The 18,671-nt window shown below is 43.2% G+C and overlaps 1 protein-coding gene across 2 annotated transcripts in view; it reads left to right on the forward strand.

Moving 5' to 3' along the window:
• LOC307078823 (protein kinase C zeta type-like) overlaps nucleotides 1–13,762 on the forward strand; it is a 48,129-nt gene extending 34,367 nt beyond the window's left edge. For both annotated transcript variants that reach the window (XM_079740819.1, XM_079740818.1), the window contains exons 14-15: nucleotides 9,240–9,355; nucleotides 13,320–13,762. In XM_079740819.1, the coding sequence (XP_079596945.1) occupies nucleotides 9,240–9,355; nucleotides 13,320–13,407 (204 nt within the window). In that variant the 3' untranslated portion in view covers nucleotides 13,408–13,762. The remainder of the gene's footprint in view (nucleotides 1–9,239; nucleotides 9,356–13,319) is intronic.
• The last annotated feature ends 4,909 nt before the right edge of the window (nucleotides 13,763–18,671 follow it).

An 18,671-nucleotide genomic window follows, 5' to 3' on the forward strand; every position in this document is an offset into this window, starting at 1 on the left:
TATGGTGTTCTTTGGATGCAACTCAGCATTCTTTCTCCTCCAAACACGATGAGTTGAGTTTTTACCAAAAAGTTCTATTTTGGTTTCATCTGACCATATGACATTCTCCCAATCCTGTTCTGGATCATCCAAATGCTCTCTAGCAAACTTCAAACGGGCCCGGACATGCACTGGCTTTAGCAGGGGGACACGTCTGGCACTGCAGGATTTGAGTCCCTGGTGGCGTAGTGTGTTAGTGATGGTAGCCTTTGTTACTTTGGTCCCAGCTCTCTGGAGGTCATTCACTAGGTCCCCCCGTGTGGTTCTGGGATTTTTGTTCACCGTTCTTGTGATCATTTTGACCCCACAGGGTGAGATCTTGCGTGGAGCCCCAGATCGAGGGAGATTATCAGTGGTCTTGTATGTATTCCATTTCCTAATAATTGCTCCCACAGTTGATTTCTTCACACCAAGCTGCTTACCTATTGCAGATTCAGACTTCCCAGCCTGGTGCAGGTCTACAATTGTGTTTCTGGTGTCCTTTGACAGCTCTTTGGTCTTGGTCATAGTGGAGTTTGGAGTGTGACTGTTTGAGGTTGTGGACAGGTGTCTTTTATACTGATAAGGAGTTCAAACAGGTGCCATTAATACAGGTAACAAGTGGAGGACAAAGGAGCCTCTTAAAGAAGAAGTTACAGGTCTGTGACAGCCAGAAATCTTGCTGGTTTGTAGTTGACCAAATACTTATTTTCCACCATAATTTGCAAATAAATTCTTAAAAAATCAGACAATGTGATTTTCTGGATTTTTTTTTTCATTTTGTCTCTCATAGCTGAGGTTTACCTATGATGAAAATTACAGGCCTCTCTCGTCTTTTTAAGTGGGAGAACTTGCACTATTGGTGGCTGACTAAATGCTTTTTTGCCCCACTGTATGTCTGTGTTGTATGTGTGTGTCTTTGTGTATATGTGCTTCTTTGTAATGAGTAACTCCTTTGGGTGTAGTAGTAGAAATCAAGAACACTACTACAATAAGAAAATAAGAACAAAAAACTAAAGAATTTAAGTCAGAAAAGAGGAGCAGCAGTTAAATCAACCAGGGCTGTTGATTCTTTCTCCTATATACAGTACACACACACACACACACACACACACACACACATACCCGTTTGTCGGGCTACAGGGACAATTTTTGATTTTTTGCTCAAATCAGACTGGGCATAGGGATGCGAGGACACCGGGTTCCGGTGGTGCTAGAGCTACAAAAAACATATCAAAAATCATGAAAAAAATCAGCGAACCTATACACGATTTAAAATTAAAAGATTTTCTTTGCATAACTGAGATATAAGAAATGGCTGTTTTTCAGACTTTCTGGTGGTTTGTAAAGACTTTTCTGTAACACGGTCTATAAGGACAGTGTGGGATACAAGGTCAGTGATGTCATCATACACATACACTATGTATAACCTGTTTTGAAAGGACACAAGGTTTGTAAGGCCAGGTCACCATACACATACACCAAGTATAACCTGTTTTGAAAGGACACATGGTTTATAAGACCAAAGTGACTGAGGCACACCATTATAATAATATGGAATATATTAAGAGGTCATTTTTGTTTTCTTTGTTGACCTCTGTTGTGCATTACAATTTGGCACATAAGTTGAACGAAGTGTAAATAACTCATCACATCGAGACATCATTTGCAGATGATGTACAGTACATGAGGAGCACAATCACTCCATTCTACACTTCTTCCTCTAGAAAACATCAGTACCTCCAATCAAATTCTGTCAAGTTACAAAAGTTTACAAATAACACCACGGCTCTTATCTGATGGGGTCTACCTACCGGTGGGCCAAGTGTCATTAAATCAACTAGGAGCATAACACAAAAACAGTGCTTGCATCCACTAGGACGAACTCAACCCCACCAGCACATATCATTGCATCCTTGCGCCCTAGTATTATGTCCTGAACCAACTGCTAACCTGCAATCATGTTTCTCTCACTTTCTGATCAAACACGATAACATTTTACTGGCCCATAGCCCCTAAAATCTACCTTTAGAAGTGACCTGGACTTTTAACATCAACATGAATAAAGGAATCTCATTTCTCCAAATATAACTAACTACACTTGCTCCTTACCAACCCACTCTTCAAAAACATGTTTATCTACTTTGGGATATTATCACAGATTACAAAGTGAGGGTATACACTCACCTAAAGGATTATTAGGTACACCATACTAATATTAACTTAACTCATCTACATTTAAGCTATAAATTTTGAAAATAATTATTTATTATATAATAATTATTATATGTTTGTCATTATTAACACACAACACAACATTTGTTGAATCACTGAACTATATTTGATTTGGTCACCTCAAGAATCTCTTCCTTAACAAAGGACAAAGCAAAACAAACAAACAAACAAAAAACTGCCCGTGAACAAAATAAATGAAGTGAACTAACCCATTTCTGAACACAGAACACCAACTTGTAAAACATGCCTAGAAAGGCTCAAGCAATCCAAAAGTGCATTTAGCGTTTAGCATTTGAATGCCTTTTAAAGGCCAAGCCTCTGTTGCGTACAAAATCTCGAATGTTTTGAATGGATCTTGTCTCCAAGATAGGGTGTTCCTTTTCCTTGCACTGCAGGCACTGCCCACTGGTGGCAGTGACACCGTTTTCAACAAAAGGCCTCAGATGTTTCATCACGGCTTGTATCTCCTCACCAGACCATGGTCTCTTCGTACACCGCCTTGATGAAACACGGAAACCTGAACAATTAAAAAAAAGATTAGAAGATAAAAAAGATGTATTTGCAAGGATGTACTTGCAGGTAGGGAAGTTGCTGTTCAAAATTGCCAAACAAACTGGAACTTGTGTAGACAAAATATGTGTGGTAATAAATTGACTAGATCTGCTAAAAATGAAGTTGGATTGTTTTCATTAACATGACATTTCATTACACTGCTTGTTAAAAACAAAATAGACCCAGCTTCTTTATATGATTTGTGTGTTGACTGTACATTAGCAAGTGTGCCTAGTGCGCCTAGTGACCACATTTAAATAATACCTTGAGTAACTGAGTTAGGGAGATGAGGTGAACCAGAAGTTACACAGGCAGAGTTCCCCATGTCATCTAAAAAAACATTGCACAGTATAAATGTATGGGCTTAAAGAGCCTGTCTGCCTACCAATCAATGGGGAATATGAGCCCTTTCAGGACGAAGCTAGACCCCTCCGCTTCGTGTCGCCCTGTCTGGGCTCATATTCCCCATAATGACTGGTGTTCTATACATTATCCCTTACATATGTCTAACCAAACATAATGTAAGTGTTGACTGCACATTGGCAAGTGTGCCTAGTGACCGCATTTAAATAATACCTTGAGTAACTGAGTCAGGGAGATCAGGTGAACCAGAAGTTACACAGGCAGAGTTCCCCTGGTCATCTAAAAAAACATTGCACAGTATAAATGTATGGGCTTAAAGAGCCTGTCTGCCTACCAATCAAACATCATGGGCATAGAGGGGATACATGTAAAACTGTAATATATTCTACCACCATGCACATGACAAGCAGACAGCCAATTCTATATTATAATAACTATGCTCATGGCAAAGTTGTTGAAGCGGGTGAAGTCAGGAGAGCCTGAGTGTGCAACCATACCTTGAGTAATAATTTTACTAGGAAATTATATACATTTTACACAGGCCAAGTCTTCCCTGTTGTTTTAAAATGATCATGCAAACTACTGAACACATCAAAATACTAACCACAAAGCATATGTGTCACAATGAAGAGAGATGACAAAAAGGTAAGCTTGTAACAAAGTTTCTAACCATCGTACTACTGGAAAATTCCTGACTAAAACACTTTTAATACACTCTAATGAACCCACAGATCCCAGCTCATTACGATATGTTCGGTAAATGTTGGGTCCATCATTGAGATTATACCTTGAGCTGCAGTCTCAGAGAGATGAGGCGATCCAAAAGTGCCAGAAGCCAACATTTCTTCATTGTCTAAAAACAACAAAAGACAAAAAAAAAACAATCGTTGATTAACCCTGGAATATCTGGAAAACCCCTGGAAAAATCTGTGCACATGTTTGTAACACAGACAAACTCAAGGTATGCAAGGACACTGTCATTTGGACCTTGAATGACATTCTTGATCAAACTCAAAGTCTTGCATTATTGAACTCCCAGTGTATGGCACACTCAGAAAAAAAACTGTGTTGTGAGGACACCATGGTTAGTAAAACCATCCATACTGAATAGAAGACATTTCCATTACTGAACTCCCAGTGTATGGCACACTCAGAAAAAAAACTGTGTTGTGAGGACACCATGGTTAGTAAAACCATCCATACTGAATAGAAGACATTTCCATTATTGAACTCCCAGTGTATGGCACACTCAGAAAAAAAACTGTGTTGTGAGGACACCATGGTTAGTAAAACCATCCATACTGAATAGAAGACATTTCCATTATTGAACTCCCAGTGTATGGCACACTCAGAAAAAAAACAGTGTTGGGGGGACACCATGGTTAGTAAAACCATCCATACTGAATAGAGGACATTTCCACTGTAGCTGCAAGATGTTTACTAAAACACTGAAAATTGTGTTCCATGGAACATCACAGTACTTCTAACCATTGGTCAATTTCAAAACACAGGTAAATTCAAACTCACCTCACAAGCAGAGTCATTTGGCGCAGCTCTGGATGATTGACACCCTGATCTTGATTCGGTCTCTGTACAAGAGAACACAGGGAGATTCAGTGCTCGACTTTCCTCAAGTCATAAAACCACATATAGGCATAACATACTCAACTCACATCCCTGACAGATGATATTCTACTCAAAATGTCCATCAAGACATAGAAAAATGGCCTGATATCGCCACATTTTTCATGCTGCAACCCCATGGCAGGCATGACATGCATTGCCAGAAGTTAACAACATTTACTCAAAACTGTAACTGACCACTGGCAAGGTCTGCTGAGAACACAGGGGATGACACCTCCTGGTGCTGGCCACCAACTTCTCCAATCCCCTCTTTTGCAGAAGAAGTGCCACTTTGACCGCTGACACAGTGCACCTAAAAAAATGAACAGCAATATGCAAAGATGAACAGGCATCAACTGGTACAGATGGGAATACTCCATACAGTATGTGCAAAGACAGAATATTTAACAAGATTTAGCAATCATTTTGGATAAGGGAGGCATGTCACTGCATAACAAATTTCAGCATCAAGCCGCAGGAAACAGCTGACAATGCACCATATAGGTACACATTGATGCCACAAGGAAGAATGTGTATTAAAGAGAAAAAAACGCTATTCCTTAACTAGCCACTTTACAAGTAAGTGCTGTAGTTTCTATATCTGTATGTGAGACAGGGGAATATTCATGTTATGTGAGGACAGTTTGTAACACAGACAACCTCATGGTATGCAAGGACACTGTCCTTTGGACTTTTAATGACATCCTTGATCAAACTCTAAGTCTTGCATTATTGAACTCCCAGTGTATGGCACACTCAGAAAAAAAACTGTGTTGTGAGGACACCATGGTTAGTAAAACCATCCATACTGAATAGAAGACATTTCCATTATTGAACTCCCAGTGTATGGCACACTCAGAAAAAAAACTGTTTTGTGAGGACACCATGGTTAGTAAAACCATCCATACTGAATAGAAGACATTTCCATTATTGAACTCCCAGTGTATGGCACACTCAGAAAAAAAACAGTGTTGGGGGGACACCATGGTTAGTAAAACCATCCATACTGAATAGAGGACATTTCCACTGTAGCTGCAAGATGTTTACTAAAACACTGAAAATTGTGTTCCATGGAACATCACAGTACTTCTAACCATTGGTCAATTTCAAAACACAGGTAAATTCAAACTCACCTCACAAGCAGAGTCATTTGGCGCAGCTCTGGATGATTGACACCCTGATCTTGATTCGGTCTCTGTACAAGAGAACACAGGGAGATTCAGTGCTCGACTTTCCTCAAGTCATAAAACCACATATAGGCATAACATACTCAACTCACATCCCTGACAGATGATATTCTACTCAAAATGTCCATCAAGACATAGAAAAATGGCCTGATATCGCCACATTTTTCATGCTGCAACCCCATGGCAGGCATGACATGCATTGCCAGAAGTTAACAACATTTACTCAAAACTGTAACTGACCACTGGCAAGGTCTGCTGAGAACACAGGGGATGACACCTCCTGGTGCTGGCCACCAACTTCTCCAATCCCCTCTTTTGCAGAAGAAGTGCCACTTTGACCGCTGACACAGTGCACCTAAAAAAATGAACAGCAATATGCAAAGATGAACAGGCATCAACTGGTACAGTGTCCATTTCACTCAAACCCTTAAGTGTATGACACTCAAAATGATGTAGACAGAGGATTATGTAGAAACTATTAACTAAGATATTATTTAAATACTATTAACAACTTTAATTTATATTGATGTTTGTACAATTAATAGTCATAGACTGAAAACCACTCACCTTTAACTGGATTAATATATTTGATTTCGAACATTGAATTCTTGTCTCTTCCTGCAAGGATGTGATTAGTGGCATCCTGAAAGGGAGTTCTCCGTGGCATGATGGAAGTTACTAACAAAAAAAACAAAAATGTAAACAACAACACAACTTCACCACTTTTCATCTCACTAATACCATGGATATTCAAACAGTATGCTCAGATACTAAATGACAATGTGTCTGCGTTGGCCGACTAACTTTTTTTAGTTAGGATATTCATGCTGCGCGCCTCCTATAATGCAACGGAATTTGTTTAAGATATAAAAACATTTAATTTAACACACACGCACTAAAAAAGATATTTTCGTTTTTAAATAAATATTTGGAAACGAAAAATGTTAGCCGAACATGTTTTCCGCAGTGTGCCTCTCTGGCATTGAGCGGGTCTACAGGATCGCACTCTGCACAACCCAGTCAGTAAGAAAGTGAACGGTCTCGGGCCCGTAGGCACACGCCTCCGTAGTCAACGCTGTCCAAGCATTAATTTACAGAGCAATCCCTGCAACGTTTTTAGCTTATATAAAATAAGAGACTAGGAGGATGAGTGTGTGTCTGATGGCGGGGGGGGCATCATGATGGTGGCCGTCCATCGTGATGTCGGTCAGCCATCACGATGGACGATGACATTGTCCAGCGGCACAACCAGGGGCGAGGCTAGCCCATTTTTAGGGGTGCTGAAGCACCCCTAAAAAGGGGCTCAGCACCCCTAAAACTTGGGAGTAAGAAATGTTATTCTAAAAATTATATTTGTTCGTCTTTGAAATTGTTAAATAATGTCCAAAACATACTTACATACTTCTGGAAAGGGCTCCAAAAAAAGAAAAAAATCTTTTGAGTTAGTTGAACCAATGTTAAAATTATGAAGTTATTTTTCAATAGAAATATTTTTTGTTTTTGTGTGAAAAAAGGGTGGGTGGTGTGGCAGTGGGGCTCATTGAGTGCTCAGCACCTCTAAAGCTCTGACCCTAGAATCGCCCCTGGGCACAACCCTAGCGCTGGACATTAAGCTTGCCAAGCCATAACCTCTGGCTATACTTTCCTCACGCGGGAGTTAATAAATAATAAATAAATAATAAATACAATAGTGTTAATCTTACCAAACCATTTCCATTTACCATTTCTTACCTGCTCTCCACAACGTGCATTTCCAGAACTCCCAGCAAATGAATCTGGTAATCAGAGACGTAGTAGCTCTCTTCTATCCAGCCAAATATCAAAATGAGCATGTGCAGTGTTGAGTTAGCGTCTAATTTCGCGCGTTGTGTATAATCTCCCGCGTTGTGTATAATTTCCCGCGCTTGTGTGTCGCAGCATGCAGGGACCACGACCACCGATAGGGGCAGTGGCGGACACACAAATATACAAAATATGTCAGATTTTTGGTACATAAGGACTTTTGAGAAAACCACTTTTTGGGTATTAAAACATGCTGAGAAAAGGTTTAATAAGGTTTATTTTTATGAGGACAGCCAACTGTCCTCCTATACCGGAGGGTCCTCGTAGCTCTTTGAAATGTCTTGAAATCTGTCCTTCTAAACCCCAAAACAAACACACACACACACACACACACACACACACACACACACACTCTCTCACATGTACAGGCACAAACAGACACGCACATACGCATGCACACAAACACACACACGCAAGGACACACACAGGGACACACACCCACACACCACACTCAATGGGTCTGACAGGTGCTGTGATCTCAGGACCCCTGGCCTCCCGCTGAAACCCGGGGTCCCACTCCCCTCAACCCTTTTATGTTCCCCTCTGGCCCCCAGGCCACTTCCTGTACGAGAGAGAGAGAGAGAGAGAGAGAGGCTTCATTACCAACAAACAGTGCTCGCCCTGCCCAGTGCCACATCAGAGAGGTGTGATAGCGATAAGAGAGAGAGAGGGAGAGGGAGGGCAAGAGAAGCCATTGAAGAGTTACATGAGAAAAGATGAAAGTATTGGCAACACAAGAGATAAACACACACAGAAGAGAGTGAGAGAGAAAGAGAGAGAGAGAGGGGTATTGGAGGGTGCCGCAGGTGAAAAGTGATGGGCGAGAGAGTGACAGCAGGGGAGTGAAGGTGAGGAAAGAGTGGCGATAGAGAGGCAGAGATGAAACAAGGGGTAATGATAGAGAGACACAGAACGAGGAAAAGGCAGAGTAAGGGGAAAGTTGTGACAGCTACTATGGGATTTATAGAAACCCTGAACTTTATACCATGTATATATATATACCATTATTATCAATAGCACATTCTAACCCACACCATCTTCAACAAGTTTAAGAAACATTCATTCATTTTAGTTAATCATTTCAATGCACAATTGTCTCATGTTTATACATTGTATGTTTTGATTTTCGTTTAATGTTATTAGTGGACCCCAGGATGAGTATATTAGGTACTGTTATTGATTGGTCAAAAACAAATATGATGCGACCCGATTTCATTGAAAATCGGATTTGTGAGCCTTCTTAGAATGAAGCCACCTTTGACACCTTAGGCTCGTGAATTCCTGAGCACGAACTACAGAAACCCTGCAGTCCATTCGTCTTCCCTGAGACTAGGGCCCTAATGAGGGCCCTAACTATCTGCTGCTGAAAAGCTTCCCAGATTCATAAGCATTTAATAAATGTGCTCTCTCCCCCCTCAGCTGGAGAAAAAACAGGTGACTCCCCCGTTCAAGCCTCAGATCACAGACGACTACGGACTGGAGAACTTTGACACCCAGTTCACCAACGAGCCGGTCCAGCTCACGCCCGACGACCAGTAAGTCCCCCCCATTGATCCGTGAGCGAGGAGTGAAACTGTAGTTCATAAAGGTCCTTTGTTTAGAACTTTCCCATATTTAAGAACATTATTAAAGCATATACAATTCCACGAAAAGAAACAAACTAAACAGTTTAAAGGAGAACAGAGCTAACGGACCTATTAGCAGACCTGTATCTGGTTAATAACCAACGAGGGCGGCCCGTTTGAGGGTTTGAACTGCAGGTGGCGCAGTAGAAACAGAACTGTTCTTTATTCCCCCCAGCCTCCCAGCTCTGAGGACCTTTTCCAGTTCTGGCCCAGTGCAGCTCACTGGGCCATGTGAAACTGTTATTTATTCAACTCCCGCTTGTCTATCGTTCCAGCAAATACTTTTTGTTCCACGGTGTTGTCATTTGATTCCGTTGTGTCAACCAATGATTTTCAAAAGAAAGTCAAAATTAAACTGGAGGCTTTTTTTTTTTTTGGTGCTGTCGAAAATTAGAAGCCAAGCACTAAAGACGGATGATGTTTTCATATGTCGGTGTTTGCTGACGTTTGGCTTTTATAGATGGATCTATTTTGACAAAATTATTCCAAGCCTTAAAGTGGTCATGGGCAGATGGTTAAAGAGTAGCCTAATGCTACATTTAAAACAGAAGAACAGCACCACCTATGCTTCAATTGGAGGTACTGCGGCTGCCCTGGTTTCTGCTACCATTCGTCCTTCCCAAACCATGTGGTCAGAATCTACCGACTCGCTCTATTTTAACACATTATTACGCATGTTTAAATCATTCTTATAGCACGATTATATGCTTGGAATAAGGAATTCCTTCCCTCCAATCTCTCAGTGTAACCACACTCTAACTAGACAACGTTGTGCAAAAAAAACGAAATTTCATTCTCATATATTTTGGGGTTGAGAGCGAGGGAGGTGTTGGGGAGGTTGGGGGAGAGAAGAACACACTGGCATCAAATGTGCGTGCACATCAAAAGGCCACTTGGTGACCTGTCCCGTCTCGCTCTCTCCGCCCTAGTTCTGTTTTCTTTCCCTCCTTTCTCTGGCCTCCCCTCCACTGGAGAGTGGGCTGATGTCACCCATTACAGCTCCGAGAGGAGAGGAGGGCACCGTGAAAGAAGCCACTCGAAGCCTGCCGACGCAGACCCCCCTCTGAGCTCCTCCCGCCCCTCCCCCGCCCCCCACTCACCGGCTCGTTTGATGGCTTTTGGCAGAGGACAAAAGGAAGGGAGGGTGGGAGGAGGGAGGGAGGAGGGGGTGGGAGAGAGGGAGGAAGGGATCGAGGTAGAGGCGGGGGTGGAGGTAGAGAGAGAGGTACAGAAGGAGGGAGGGAAGGAGGGAGGGAGAGAGAGGGGAGGAAGGGACAAAGCGGTTGGAGTTAGGACATGTGCCAGCATCCTGACTTCATCATCATCATCATCATCGTCGTTGTCATCTCCCTCATCTTCATCATGGTCGGAGTGAAGGCCCGGGCTAGGATGTTGTGTTCTCTAATCTCTGCTTCTCGGCTCGGTCCAAAACCAATAACTCCCCGGACCGCCCGCCGCTCAACCTGCAGGGCTCTGACCTGAGAGAGAGGTCCCACTCTGGGGCTCTGAGTTCATCTGCTCCAATAAACCACTCCTGAACCCAGGAGGAACAACATGGTGGAAAACTAGGAATAACAACGGCTGTCACTTTCAGCGGACTGAAAAACATAAGCGTGAGCGCTTCCATCCTCCCCCCCCCCCCCCCGACTCTTCCTACGCCCTTCCTCTAGTCAATTCCTCCTCTTCCTCACCCTCCACCTGTACTACTCCTCCTCATCTTCGTTTTGACTATCTCTTCCTCCTCCTCCTCCTCCCCCTCCGAATTATCATCCTCGTTCCTCTCTGACTCCTCTTTCTCCTCCTCATTCTAATCCTTCTTCCACCTCCTCCATAGCCGCCTCCTCCTCTTCCCCATCCTTCTAGTCCTCTGTCACCTCTACCGCCTCTCCTCCTCTTCCTCCCCCTATCCTCATCATTCTCCTCCTCATGTATCCTCCTCATTCTCCTTCCTCCTCCTCTGTACTAATCCCTTGCTTCTCACAAAGCATCTGCTAATGCTTTCAAACTCGTGGGGGGAAAATAAATAAATGCAGAAGAAGAAAAAAAAATAAACCAGGAAGACATTTTGTGTTTGTTTTGGTCGCCCCCCAAGCCTTTCCCTTGCTCGTTCAATCTTTTTCTTTCCCTTTTTTCCTTTTTCTCCTGTATTCCCTCATTCGGCTCCAGCCCCTCGCGGCTGACTGCCAAGACGCACGAAACAAACAAACCTTCTTCTTGTCTCTCTCTGCTCTGGAAGTTCCGACATGGGGCTCGCACAACAGGCCGGTGAACACGGCCGCTGTTACTCAGAAGAACAATATAGGAGTTCTGTCCGCCGGTCAGACCCTGGAACACAGACCGACACACTGGGAGAACACTGGCCCCTTTATGTGCTGGGGGGCTCAGCGTTGTCCTTGGCCCAGAGGTTGGAGACCCCACTCGACTGGGACACAGGGGAGGTAGAAAGCAGCGTGCCCAGAGAGAGAGAGAGAATGCTATCCAAGACCCTCGTAGCCAAAGTGACTTGCTGTTCTGGGCACCGGCTCCATCGCCTCCCACTGCTACACACGTACACATACACACATGCATCAATACACACACACACACACATATATACACCCCATGCAAACAAACACACACACACACGCATACATTTTTAGACACACACTCACACACGTACACTAACACACATATAAATACATTTACAGACACACACATGCACACATACAATCACGCACACACACACACAAACACGTACACACCCTGACGCACACACACAAACCCATTGGAGATTAGGAAAGAGCCTGTTGCTACACTGGAGGCTGCAGCAGGGTCGCCAAGGAAAAGCATTTATTTTCCCTCGGCCAATCAGAGAGCAGTTCACAGCGTTCCGTCCTTTTACCCATGATTCATCTAAGCTGTGAGTGTGTGTGTATGTTTGCGTGGGCACAAGTGTGTGTGTGTGTGTGTGTGTGTGTGTGTGTGTGTGTGTGTGTGTGCGCACACACACACACACACACACAGGGGAGTAGGGGTGTGTGTGATTCCCTCCTTCTCTTTGTTTGCTCTCCATCTCCCCGTTTTCCCGGGCGGAGAACGCCCCTCGTGAGATAAGAGAGATTCAGCGAACACTGAGTCCGGAACTGCCTGGGTACAGATTAGCCAAACAGGAGCACTAGTGGAATGATGTAATTTGCTATTAGCCCACCACTGGGATTGGGGCTGATTCAAGGTTCTCGGTTTTGTGGAAAAACTGTATGACCGTAAATGAACGAACAAACGATGAGTGAATATAACAACAAGGTACAGTCACAAGGTTTCATCACATGATGACAAGGTTTATTCCAGTCCAGGGGAATTAGGGAAGGTCACCATGGCTGAACCAGTAAATGAGTCTGGTTTCCCGTGTTAAACTGTACCCTGCCATAGGTGGCTAGCCCGCCAAGGGCGACAGCTAGGTAACATGCTAGGCTAGCAGCTGTGCCTTTGTCACACAGCACAACGATATACTTTGATTCCACATTGGGCTGCACCTTAACTTATGCATTGTTTTTGTGTCTATACATTGCTCTTTACACGTTTGTACAGTTTTGTTGGTTGTTTAGCATCAGCCTATGCTAACAAAATGTCCTTTTTGTATAAATGTACTTTAATATACTGGGAATAGTTATGTGGTAACCCTGTGAAAGAGGCCTTTAATTCTAGACAAACATCACCTTCGTACTGACGAGTGTTATACATCTCAAAGTCTCGAGGCTTCCTCTAGCGAGCACACCCACGCATGCAACACACACACACACACACACACATCAGAATCCCAACACAAAGTGAATGAGGGAATGACTAACAGTATCCATGTCGCAGTGACTTATTCCCCCTCCTGTGTGTCTTGCAGGGACGTCATCAAGAGAATAGACCAGTCGGAGTTTGAGGGCTTCGAATACATCAACCCCCTGCTGCTCTCCACTGAAGAGTCGGTATGAGGACAGCACTGAGCGAGAGGGACCGAGAGACACAGAGAGAGCACTAAGAGAGAGAGAGAGAGAGAGAGCGAGAGAGAGGGAGGGACATGTCATGCTTCGCCCACCTACTGTCTGTCCAAGCTGCCTCGCCCGGCCAAAACTGACTCACTCGCCAACTTTCTCTCTCTCAAATACTGTGGAGCAGGGGAATCGAACCCCCCCCACCCTCCCACCACACACACAACACCCCTCTCATCTCTGATACTGGAGCCATACGGAGGGCCCCCGGAGCTCAGTCATAGCAGTACTGCACTCCACTGGTAGGGGGTGCCATACTCTGTTTGGTGACATAGCGCAGTGGAAACACAAAAAACGCTAGAGGACGGGTCTACGAGGACATGGCCCCCCCCCCCCCCCCCCCCAGCCCGCACACACACACACAAATACACACACTCAGAACTCTTGTCATTTTAGTCTGTTTGTTTTTTTATTTTTCGCTGCCGGACCGAATGTCGACACGCCCGGCCGCGTTGAAAGTTCGTGTGGAATTCAAGGCGCTGTTGTAGTCATCGTCGCAAACAACCCGCCTAGCGACGGAAAAAATGACAGTTGTATGTCAGAAGCTGAACATTAATGTGCACTTTTATTTATTTCACTTCACTTTTGGAAAATCGGTTTTTTTTTCGTCCCTTTTAAGGGGCGAGGACTTTAACGTAAAAAGAATGTACAATGACAAAGGAAAAAACCAACCTGATAAGTTATTGTGTATAATAATGTAGGTAGTGAATCTAAAATGGTTGCCTTTCTATTGATGCAAGTGGCACATTTTCATCCATGATCGTTTTTATTGTTTTGTTTTTCTCCAAATCAGCATCATCTTTACATAAAAAGAATAATATTGTTAAAAACAAGTGGAAGACATTTTATTTAAGAAGTGCCTCGAAGATCCAATTACAGTATGCGCCATCTCTCTGATTAACCCTAATCGCTGTATAGGTCGTTAGCTAGTATCACATTAGCTGGTCTAAAAAACAAACATGATAAAATCACCACTTATAATGTTGATTTGAGGTCCAGAATCTAAGTGACTTCAGTTTGTTAGCTCACGTAAGTCTGGAAAAATTCTAGCACAACTGTATAATATAATGGGTTTTGGTCACGATGGGCAGAGAGAGTAATGCTTACAAAGTATACTACTTAATACTACAAATTAAATGTCACGACAAGAACCATGGACAGAGCACCCAGGGTCTCTGGGACTTACAGTTACTAGAACGATGGATTGTTAGGACCTGTGGAGGACCTGTTACCCCAACAATGAGTTTTTCTCGACTTGCAAGATCGAGGTCTGGTCTTGTTTGTAAGAAATAACCAAACTTTAGAAGTAAACCGGAAAGAGTACGATGGTCCAGTCAAACAGTGGGTTTCAAACAACTGAGTTGCTTCTGGAAAAGCAACGTAGTTTAGTCCATTTAGTCTGAATGACTAAATGGTAAAAAAAAACAACATGAGAACAGCTTGGCTTGTGCAATCGATGCTTTGGATCAGGTAACCATAGCTAACGTTCAGAAGCAACAGTTGTTGTGATGGCATGCGTCACCGGACACAAGGCTGTTCATGAGGTTTGGTTTCGGTGTTTGGTCCCTCGACCAACAGCCGTGACCACCAGAGTGACGAGAACGTGGTGGGTACCATGATGCTTGGCAGGTGGACGTTTTGCGCGCAAATGGGTATCTAAATGCCAAATCCCAAATGCCATTTCTTAAAAGAGGTTTCAGCCTCCCATATCCTGCTCAAAACATGAGTCACGGACGCTCTTGTTACTGGCGTGTATTACTCTGTGACGAGGGTGCATTCATCCGCACGTGTGCTTGGGGTGATACCAGAGGAGGGTGGTACTGCGGGTATCAGGACCCTACAACCCCCCACTACCACGTTGGAGAGACGTTGGCGATTGAACAAATGACCACATTTGTGAATTTGCTGCCAAAATCCATCAGGGCACACTTTAGTACTGTCGAATGGTTTGATGAACAAAAAGTGTTTTTGTCTTGCTTGAGACACATATTTAGATAAGTTGATTGACTACGATAAGCTAGTGGTTCCCAAGCTTACTCCCGTTTTACATTTGATGTATGTACTGTACAGAGTGCCACTGGCACAAGCCATAGTACACCAAGGGTACTCTGTGATTTAAGCAAATGATTGAGTTTTTAATAGCGTACGTATTTCTTTTTTTGATGGGTTACTACATCACAAAGTACCGAGACAAACCAAGCACGTTTTTGACCTCGACAGGATTCACCACTAGGTGGCGGCAAACTCCCTACTGTGGTCTTGGCGTGTAGTTGCTCTTTAAGGACATAAGGATATGACGAAACCTCCCTAGCACTTCTTTGTCATCTCAATGTTTCACGCCATCAAGTGCACTGATAACGCCGCACAGGGCTTAACAATGGCTCCCACCCTCATCAAATGCATTCATTTTTGCCCTTTTTAAAATATTCAACCCAGCGTTTAGTGCACCATTTGATCACGTTTGACCCGTGCTAATTTGATAGTGATGTAATAGGATTAATAAACTGGTCCTGAGTCAAAGGCTTCTGTAGTAGCCCAAGGGGCTATCTTAAGCCTGTGTGTGGGTTGTGTAAGATAAGGTGCTATCACTGATTAGCCACAAACCACAAGAAAACGTTCAGGCACTCACGCACATACACACAGTCCTCGGCAGCAAGGCTGAAAAAGTATATAAATTCAAAAATCTTGAGTTGATCTCTTTCGCACTCCTTTTTTTTCATTGTCAATTCCCGTCAAACGCTTTTGTTTTGTCTAATTGTGAAACAGAAGACCCGTTTGCATTGATTTACTCAAGGGACCAATAAGACAACCTGAGAGTCCTCATCTGACAACCCAGTGGACGCCATTTTAAAATAATGTAATACTGGGGGGGGGGGGGGGGGGGGACATTTCATTAAACAAAAATGTGCTCCATGATGATTTATTTCGTTCTAACATTTGCTGGCTGTATGTTCTTTATTCTGCTTTGATTATGCATCTCTGTAAATATCTGTAATTATAAAACAAATACCGTTTTTTTCTGTGAACAGCATCCGTTTTTTGTGTACTGCAGCAGTTCTAATTAATGTGTGTGTGTGTGTGTGTGCACTTATGTGTGTACATATGTTTGTAAATTTGTGACAAAAGTTAAAAGAAATAAGCACAGAAATCCAACTAATTAAGTCAACGATTAGTGATTCATTTTGGGGTAGAGTTGTGTAGGGAGGTGGAAAAACATAAAATATTTGGTGTTGTTAAAAACAGCTCTGTAAATCAGATGTGTACTTAAAAATGAAAGTTTACTTAATATGTAGGTTTACTTACAAACAACAAGTTTGTATTTAAATGAGGGGCACAAAAAGAAAGTCCAGTACATTTCCTTAATAATAATAACTTTAAAGTAAATTAGGGAATTTAGCATCTAACTGACAACCAGTCTACTGGGATTCGAACACACTAGACACTCAGCTACCAACTCAGTTCCAGGTTTGTTTAGCAGTTTTTCTTCCTCAAATTTTTCATCGATAAGGTGTACTCGTTAAATTAACTGATTTGGATAAGAGTAACCAAAAATGTCCCTTATTTTACAATTAATTAAAAAGAACATTAAGAAAAAAAGGACTTTGCTTTTCTAAGCAAATGTATTAGCAGTGCTGCCCACTATCAGGCTTGAACAAAGTACAAGAAGCTTTTGAAGGACCAAGTTTAAAAAAGGAGCCATCTCAGCCTGTCTCTTCTCTTGAGAGCATCACTCCCTTCTCTTAGTCAAAGTAATCTATACAAAATGTATAAAGCAGAATAACCCCAAAAATATCAACAACTGACTTGAGTGCATACTGGCTAATGTATTCAGGATCACCTTAGTGGGAAAGTAATGAGCTGATTCCCAAGTCTTCCCACATCCAACTGGATTATACTTACTTATGTTGTTCTTCTGTGGCTTATGTTAAGGCATTGTTCTTATGTCTTATCTGACAGATTTTTGGTAGATTTATCAACACCTAACAAAGCAAATTCCTAACGGTAACCGAGTCAAGGTTCAAGTTCAAGTTGGTTGTATTGCCACAAAGCTAGGCTGGGAGAATTAACTTCTATTTCCGACGCTAAATTGATTTCAAATTGACACACATATGGGATTTGCATTTCTCGCCTTCTGCACAATAGAGCATAGACTGGGTGATACAGAACCCATGTAAACGACCCAGAACACCATAGCAACGACCCAGGACACCCTAGCAATGCCCTAGAAACCTAGTGTCGTGGCGACTGTAGCGTGCAAGCGCATTAGCACGCTAGACATATTAACAACAATGCAAAAAGACAACAACGGAATGAACTAGGATAGATCAACCTCAGACAAAACACAATAACGTGTAGCCTATACATCGTGTTTAAATGTAAGAACTCTAGGTAGTGACAAACAGTTAACATCGGTTGCTTGTCGAGACAGTTGATATTCTCCACCAATCTATTAAACAATGTTAAAGAAAATGTCTTTTGACACTAGGTAAGGACATACCCAGTGTGCCCTGGGGATGTCCGTAATTCCTGCAGAATGTGGCAGTGATGGGAAGATTGTACCTGATTGGTTGGAAGAGTTCCAGGGCCAACCTTATTGGTTGGGGGAGGGCCAGGGCCAACCCCCCACCCCCTCCAATAGCCACTCTCACCAGGCCATGTCGACGTTCATCTCGGACAGACACTGGGCCAGGTGGCTGTCACAGTCCATCTGGCTGAACCTGGGGAGTCACAGGGAGACAGCCAGGACATTACTAGTGGAGCTAGCGCATGCCCACACTCACACACAACTAGCTAGCACGCACACACACATCCATGAAGTGACCGCCGAAACTAGCCTTGGCAGACACACACTCATGTCAAGGGAATTACTGGTGGAAAACACACACTACTGGTTGGTGGAGGTAGGACGCAGGCATGTGCACACACACACACACACACACACACACACACACACACACACACACACACACACACACACACACACACACACACACACACACACACACACACACAAACACACAGTGGGGGGAGGAAAACATGAGGGGTCCTCCTGCTCTTTTGAGAGCGTTTTAAAATGTGCTGAACACAGCGATCTGAATACACCCTGCTACGTTACAGCATGTACTAATCTACCAGCACTTATATGAAACGGCCAAGGGTGCAGTGAAGGCATCTGTGACTTTTTTCTCTGTTTAGAGAATAAACCC

This window comes from Pollachius pollachius (genome assembly GCF_949987615.1).
Source record: "Pollachius pollachius genome assembly, chromosome: 8".
Taxonomy (NCBI): Eukaryota; Metazoa; Chordata; class Actinopteri; order Gadiformes; family Gadidae; genus Pollachius; species Pollachius pollachius.